At 39.3% G+C, this 8,493-nt stretch overlaps 1 protein-coding gene across 1 annotated transcript in view; it reads left to right on the forward strand.

Annotated features, from left to right (window-relative positions):
- TARS3 (threonyl-tRNA synthetase 3) overlaps positions 1–8,493 on the forward strand; it is a 123,289-nt gene that overhangs the window by 109,461 nt on the left and 5,335 nt on the right. Inside the window, exons 17-18 of the mRNA XM_007959926.1 lie at positions 5,365–5,437; positions 7,449–7,563. Of these exons, the coding sequence (XP_007958117.1) occupies positions 5,365–5,437; positions 7,449–7,563 (188 nt within the window). The remainder of the gene's footprint in view (positions 1–5,364; positions 5,438–7,448; positions 7,564–8,493) is intronic.

Genomic DNA, 8,493 nt, shown 5'->3' on the forward strand with positions numbered 1-8,493 from the left:
AGTAAGATTGCCCAACCTTCCTTCCGAGGAGTGGCTGGTGGGTTTGAACCGCCAGCCGTCTGGTTAGCAGGCAAGTGTCTTAGCCACTGTGCTACCAGAGCTCCCAGTCTTATATAAACAATTTTAAAAAACCATAATACTCAAGGGTGGCAATCTTTGCTCATTGAGCCAAACTGTTAATAGTTTAAAGGTGACTTCTTCAGGGGATAGTTTCAATTCAAGGTGCAATTCAGGGCCATAATCTTAGGGACTCCTCTAGCCTCAGTAGGTCTAGTAAGTCTGGATTCTTTAAGAATTTGAGGTTCTTTTCTGCATTTTTTTCCCTTTTTATCAGGAGTTATCTATAGTGTTCCTGATCAGAACACTAGCCAGCCACCATCTATTTCTTGTGGTTTCAGGGTGGAGAAGGCAGTACTTTTTGTAGACAATTAGTCCTATAGTCCAGTTCCTTCTCTGATATTTGGGTTTCCTTATGAATAAAGATGTTCTAGATGAATAAAGCCCAATAGTTGTATCTTAGATAACCACTTGTAAGCGCTCAAGATCCCAGACACTACTCACCATACTGGGAGGTAGAATGTGATTTTTAAAAACTATGTTATACCAGCTGACTAGATTATCTCATGAGACCATAGTCCTAAGCCCTCATACCAAGAAAACTAATCCCATCAGAAGATTGGTTATATCTAATTAGTATTAGGGAGCTCTGGTGGTGTAGTGCCTAAGGCATTTGACTGCAGTTCAAACCCACCAGCCACTCCTTGGAAGCAAGGTTGGGGCAATCTACTTCTGTAGTGATACCGCCTCAGAAACCCAAGGAGGGGTCACTATAAGTCGGGTCCACTTGATGGCACATAACAACAACAATAGCAATTAGTATTAGCATCTGTAGCCCCCCATCCTTTTTCGGTTGGTGTTATTGTTGCAAAACCATATACAAAGTCAAATGACCACCAAACACATGAAAAGATGCTCAGCAGCATTAGCCACCAGAGCTGCAAATTAGAACCACAATAAGATACTGCTTTACTCCCACTTGGATGGCTAAGATTTAAAAAAAAGAAAGAAAATAATAAATGTTGACAAGGATATGGGGATATTGGAACCCTTACCCATTGCTGGTGAGAATGCAAAATGGTACAGCCATTATGTAAAAAGTATGGTGTTGTTACCTCACAAAACTAAAGTAAAAAGTAAAAAAACAAAAACAGAACTCACTGCTATCGAGTTGGATCTGACTCATTGCGACGCTTCCTTGGGTTTCCAAGGCGGTTCCTTTTGTGATTGACTTATTTCACTCAGCATAATGTCTTCCAGCTCTTCTATGTTGTAGAATGTATCAAGACTTATTTCTCCTACTGGCTAAGTAGTATTCCATTGTATGCGTGTACCACGTTTAGTTATCCATTCATCTGTTGACAGGTGTGATAGTTGGAGCTGTGTGTCAACTTGGCTGGACCACAATTCTGTGTGATTTAAGCAGTTGTGGTGTGGTTATTCCCATGATGGGATCAGATATATATGTTTTGAGCAGCCAATCCATTGAAAGGGAATTTCCCTAGGGGGGTGGCCTGCTTCCATTATATTTATGGACATCCTGGGAAAAGACACTCTCTTCTGTGGATTGGGATTCTGTTGTGCTGCCTACAACTGTCCGTGAGTGAACAATCCACCATTCAGCCTGGAGATCTTGGATTCATGGTTCATTGAAGTCAACAGCCAGAATACTGTGGTCAAATGTTATATGATCTCGCTTATATAAAAAGACAAGAAAAGGCAAATATATAGGGAACAAAATATATCAGTCGTTACTAGGTGCAGGATGGAGAGGGACAGGAGGGGTTAACAGTGATGATTATCACATTGATTAAGGGTTGCACCACTGATATTGTAATTGCTTTCAATAGTTACACACCTGTAAAAAGTTGAGTTGGCAAAAGTTGTATGATAGATATATTTACAACAACAACAATAACAAAAACAGTAGCTGCTGAGGCTGTTTACGTACAATTAAAACTTCATAGAATTTGGTTTCTTGGTTTAGAGGTTTAGGACATTCCATTAACTAGCCTAATGACATGTTTAGTGCTTTTGTTCTACCTCCGAGTTCGGTTCATAGTACCTGGGCCTTAAAAGCTTGCAAGTGGCCCTCCAAGGCACAATTTGTCTCTATTTGCCTGGAAAAACAGAGGAAGAAGGAAAATCAGGAATAGGAGGAGGATGTGGAATGTGTGGCTAATTGCCTCCATGAGCAACTGCCTCCTTTGAACATTTTTATTAAAGATTCTATAGAAGAATTCTGATTTTTTTAAAAAACGGGAGGTGGGGGAGTGTAGAACAGAATTTCAGATTCTTATGGAATCTGAGCCATGGAGGGTGGATGAACCCCTGAAACTATTGCCCTTAGATAATCTTTAAACCTTAAACCAAAAATATCCCTTGAAGTCTTCTAAAAACAAACAATAGTTCAGCTTAAATAGGAAAAAGGAGTCGGCCATGAGCATTTTAAGGAGAGCTGATGGTGCAATTCAGCTGCTACACAAAAGGTCAGAAGTTCAACCTCACCAGCCACTCTGCAGGAGAAAGATAAGGCAGTCTGCTTCTCAAAAGATTTACAGCCTTGGAAACCTATGGGGCAGTTGTACTCTGCCCTAGAGGGTAGCTGTGAGTCGGAACCAACTCTACGGGAATGGGTTTGGTTTTTTGGGTTTTGAGCATTATGCTCTTGTAAGAACTCTATGAGAGCAAATTGACAACAGCAACATGAAAGATTAGGTAGGAACCTTAGAAGGCAGTGAGCTCATGTTAATAAGAGATGAACAACTCAGAAAATGAGAGTAACATGGTACATGTAGAAACTGTTGAATTGGTGTATGTTTGCTGTGTATGTTCTCAACAACAACAAAATAAATACAGTTTAGGAAAAAAAAGTTACAGATAAGCAAAAGCATAGTTATGCATGTATATGATTCATCAGAGTGAGTTTATCATGTTTATATTTCTTTCTTTTTTTCCCAATTTTTATTTGTATTGTGATTTGGATAAAAGTTTGCATAGCAAATTGGTTTTCCATTCAGCAATTCATACATATTTTGTTTTGTGACATTGGTTACAATACCCACAATATAACAACACTCTTCTTATTTTTTCCCTGTGTTTACCATTTCCTTTTATCCTTGTTTCCTATTCCTTCCTGCATTCTGAGCTTTATCCCTGGGCACATGCTGCCTTTTTGATCTCCTGTGGTTGATTGACACTAAAAAGAAATTGGTGATAACATAGGAGACACATGGCTGTGTCTTGCACCAGAGTGGTAGCAGTGAAAGTGGTAAAAAACTGAAACAATAATTAATGGAGATGAAGTGGGAAACAGGAGATGGTGTCTTCATTGTGCCATCCTTCACTGCAGGGAGTAATACATACTTTCCTCAGTCAATAAATCAGAAATTCAGATACCTCTTAGAGTTATGATGGAAATATGAAGAATTAAAAATAGAAATAGTTAAAAGTTGTTGTCTTACAGGAGTAGGACTGGGGATGGATGAGTACAGAGCTCAGAAGGAAACGTTTACTTTTCATTTTTATATACTATGTTTCTATATTTTATTGCATTTATTATTTTACTTTTGTAATTTTAGAATAAATATATAAATATATACATTCATAACGTGCCATCTGATTATAGTCCCCATTGCATTTCCTTCCAGCTTTGAACTAAATATTTTCATCATATTAACTCATTATGATGAAAAAAAGCAAGCATTGCTTATACTCACCTTCCTTCTCTATTTCTAATTAAACATTATATTATGAGATAATTATAGATTCACATTTAGTTATGAGAAAAAATACAGAGAGGTCTAGTGTACTTTTCACCAATATTTACATCTTACAAACTATAGAAAGTATCACAACTAGGAAATACAATCCACCAAACTTATTAAAATTTTATCAGTTTTACATACACTCAGTTGTGTTTGAATGTGTATATATTTAGTTCTAATAATTTTGTGTCATATATAGATTTGTGTAACTACCACCCATCAAGATACCTGAAAGTCCCATCACTGCAATAATCCCTCACACTCACCATGCAATTCTCAACCTACATGACTATGAGACCAGAAGAATTAGATGATGCCCAGCTACCACTGTCAACCACTTGGAGGGGGATCTATGTAGGAGATCCTGGATAAAGTGGCAGAATTATGTGGAATAAAACTCAAAATCATTAAATAAAGAAAGGGACCAGGTTTGCTGGTCTGATAGAGCCTGGTGGAAACCCTGAGACTATGGCCCCTAGCTGCCCTTCAGGTCTGGAATTGAACCCACACCTGTGGCTTCCAGCCAAACAAAAGACAGGCATATGAGCTGAACATTTACATTAGGCAGATACACTCCTTGGAGAGATCAATCATGGGAGAATAGAAGGGCTGTGTATGCACAGGGAGACACCTTGGGGGGTAGGAGTGCATGGGAGGGAAGGACACAGGGAAGAGGTAACTGTGGGGAGGAAATGGGAGGGAAGTTGTTGCATTGTGGGAAACTGCAGTCAATGTCTTGAGACAAAGTGTATGTGAGCTGCTGTATGGAAAATGAATTTGGTCTGTAAACTTTCACCCAAATCACAATAAAAATTAAAAAAAAAAAAAAAGATCCCTCATGCTAATCTCTTATTGCCACACATTCCCATTCCACCCTTGCCTTGCCCCTAACTCCTGGCAATCAATAATATTCTTTCCATCTCCATATTTTTGTCATTTCAAGACTGTTACATAAATGGAATCATACAATATGCAACCTTTTGAGATTAGATTTTTTTACTCAGCATAATTCCCTTGAGTTTAATTCAAGTTGTTGTGTGTTTTAATGGTTTGTTCCTTTTTATTGCTGAGTAGTATGCCAGGGAATGTATGTGGTTATATATTTATTCTTAAATTGCCAGTTCATTAAACCATCTGCCTGTTGAAGGGCATTTAGGGTGTTTCTAGTTTTTGGCTATCACAAATAAAGCTGATAGGAACATTTGTGGAAAGGTTTTGGTGTGAAGTCTTCATTTCTCTGGGTTGAATGCTCAGGAGTGCGATTACTGGTTTGTATGGTAAGTGCACGTTTAGCCCTTCCATCTGTCAACCTATTCTTCCCTCCCTTTTCCAATCAAATTTGAAATTTCCCCCTTTATCTGTGTAAGTATATAAAGTATCACAACTTTTATCTTTCAGTATAGTTTAGTTTTCTTCCTCATCACTCTGCTGAAACTGCTCTCTTGTGGAGTCTTTACTTTTTAACAAATATTTCATTATTTTAATCAGTGGTCATCATTAGATTTTAAAATTACATATTTTATGTATTTTTTTTTTTCAGGCCTTTCTGGCTGTCTCCTCGTCAGGTAATGGTCATCCCTGTGGGGCCAACTTGTGAAAAATATGCACTCCAGGTAAAAACAGAGACATTTAAAGCACTAAATAAATAAATAAAAACCCACTGCCACTGAGTCAATTCTGACTCATAGTGACCCTATAGTACAGAGTAGAATTGCCCCATTGAGTTTTCAAGGCTGTAATTCTTTTACAGAAATAGACTGCCTCATCTTTCTTCCGTAGAGTAGCTGGTGAGTTCAAACTGCCAACCTTTATGGCTAGGAGCTGAAAGCTTTAATGATGGTGCCAACAGAGCTCCTATTGAAATCGCAAAGACCAAAAAAAAAAAAAAAAATCACACTACCTAATAATCTTGGCCTATGTTATTGTTATGTGCCGTTGAGTCGGACCCGACTCATAATGACCCCTCCTTGTGTTTCCGAGGCAGTATCACTACGGAAGTAGATTGCCCCATCTTCCTTCCGAGGAGTGGCTGGTGGGTTTGAACCATCAGCCTTCTGGTTAGAAGTCAAGTGCCTTAGGCACTACACTACCAGAGCTCCTAATCTTGGCCTATATTCTATGTAAATCATTGACTTGGAATGTCATTATGCTTTAAAATATTGCATAGCTTGACACATTAATTTTACAACCTATGTATTCAGTAATTGGGAGTAATACCTTTAGTCTGATTTGAATATCTATATAGCTGTATTATAACTATAAGCATACATTGGAGATATTACAGGTTTGGTTCTAGATCATTATAGTAAAGCAAATATCCCAATAAAGCAAGTCACGTGAATTTTTTGGTTTTTCAGTACATATAAAAATTATGTTATATAATTTTAATACAATAATAATATATAATAATTTTAATACAATAGTAATACAATATACAAAAAAAAAAAACCCCAAACTCACTGCCATCGAGTCGGATCCAACTCAAAGTGACCCCTCCTTGGGTTTCTAAGGCAGTATCATTATGGAAGTAGATTGCCCAATCTTCCTTCCAAGGAGTGGCTGGTGGGTTTGAACCGCCAGCCTTCTGGTTAGCAGTCAAATGCCTTAGAGTCTATGCCACCAGAGCTCCTATGTTACAATATGCTGTAGTCTATATAAGTGTGCAGTAGCATTATGAAAAATTTGAGATATTGTGAGAATTATCAGTATATGACACAGAGACAAAGAAATGAGTACACGCTTTTGGAAAAATGGTACTGACAGACTTGCTTGATGTAGGGTTGCCACAAACCTTCAGTTTGTAAAAAATGCAGTATCTGCTAAGTGCAATAAAATGAGGTATGCCTATATATTGCTTCTTAATAAATTTGAAAAATGGGTGTTTTAAAACATCTCATATGGTGAGATGTCTAAGCCATTTGAGTGCTAACCAGAAGGTTGGAGGTTCAAACCCGCCAGCCACTCCAGGGAAGAAAGATAGGGCAATCTACTTCCATAAAGATTTACCAACTTGGAAATCTAATGGGGGTCGCTATGAGTCAGAATCAACTCAGTGGCAGTGAGTTCAGTTTTGGTTTTCTGTTTAGGTAAGAATGCTTTATTATCTCTTGCTGTGTAACAAATTAGCACAAAACTTAATAGCTTGAAACAACAGACATTTATTACCATACAGATTCTATGAGTCTGGAATGTGGAAGCAGCTTAGCTGATTGTGGCTCAGGGTCTCTCATGAGGTTCAATCAAGCTGTAAGTCATGGCTGCAGACATTTGGGACTGACTCATATCATTGTTGGCAGGTCTTAGTTCCTCAATGGCTGTTGCCCAGATACTTCAGTTCCTCAGCACATGGACGTTTCCATAGTCTGCTCAAGTATCTTCCCAACTTGGCAGTTAGTTACCCCCAGAGCAAGTGATTCAAGAAAAAGACAGAAGCCACAGTTTTTCATAACCTCATCTCAGAAGAGACACACCCTCACTTCTACCCTTTTCTATTGGTCACAATGGTCCAACATGGAGGGAACAAGGGAACTACACAGGGTGTGAATACAGGTAGGGAACATTGGGGTCATCTTAGAGGCTGGCTAGTACAAATAATTTAGTGAAAAATGTTTCATTTTCTTCTAGGTATCCAGTGAACTTTTTGAAGAAGGATTTATGGCTGACGTTGATTTAGATCATGGTTGTACGCTAAATAAGAAAATACGCAATGCGCAGCTGGCTCAGTATAACTTTATTTTGGGTAATTTACATATTTTCCTAATGCCTTTTTTTATCACTGCAATTCCAAAATACTAACAAAATAAGAAATAATATATAACTACTTGATTATCACAATTTTTAAAAAAGAACTTATATGCAAAAAGAGTCTCTAGGGTCCATGGGAAATCAGGCACACCCAAAGCACCAGGGCGGGAGAGTGGGAGTTAGGGGAAAAAAAGCCAGGAACCCAGACAGAGGAGCAGTCAGCCACAGGGACCCAGGTGAGAAAGGAACTCAGCCACGCCCAAAGCAGCAGTGAGGGAAAGCAGGAAAAGGGGGATTAAAAGCCTGGAACCCTGACAGAGGAGCAGTCAGCCTCAAGGATCCAGTTGTGGAGAGGGAAATCAGGAACGCCCAAAGCAGCAGTGAGGGAGAGCAGGAAAAAGGGGATTAAAAGCCAGGAATTCAGACAGAGGACCAGTCAGCCCCAGGGATCCAGGTGAGGAGAGGGAACTCAGGCACGCCCGAAGCAGCAGGGCGGGAGAGTGGCAGAAAGGGGATTAAAAGGCCTAGGAATCTGGACAGAGGAGGAGTCAGCCACAGGGACCCAGTAAGGGTGGTACGAGAGGTTTCCCACAGGGAGGCAAACTTGTCTTGGTTTGTCCTACCATGGTGACGTGTTGATGTGAGTTTTGAGGTTGAGCCACTGGTGTTTCTTATCCAGCGGGATGCGCATGGTGCACAGGTGTCAGCCCAGCTTACAGAGACAGACTAGGAAAAAGGAAGAGGCTGTCCAATTCTCAAAGAATTGACCAGGGAAAACCTTACGAATAGCAAAGAAACACTGATACATTACTGCACAACTTTATGATTAGTCCGATTAGGTTAGAAGGCTCTCAAAATAGGACTGGGAAAGAGCTGCATCATCTCGGTAAACCCAGCCTTAGTCCTATGGATAAGGTAAAGCTTT

This window comes from Orycteropus afer, unplaced genomic scaffold (assembly GCF_000298275.1).
Source record: "Orycteropus afer afer isolate SDZICR_OR568_19922 unplaced genomic scaffold, OryAfe1.0 scaffold00019, whole genome shotgun sequence".
Taxonomy (NCBI): Eukaryota; Metazoa; Chordata; class Mammalia; order Tubulidentata; family Orycteropodidae; genus Orycteropus; species Orycteropus afer.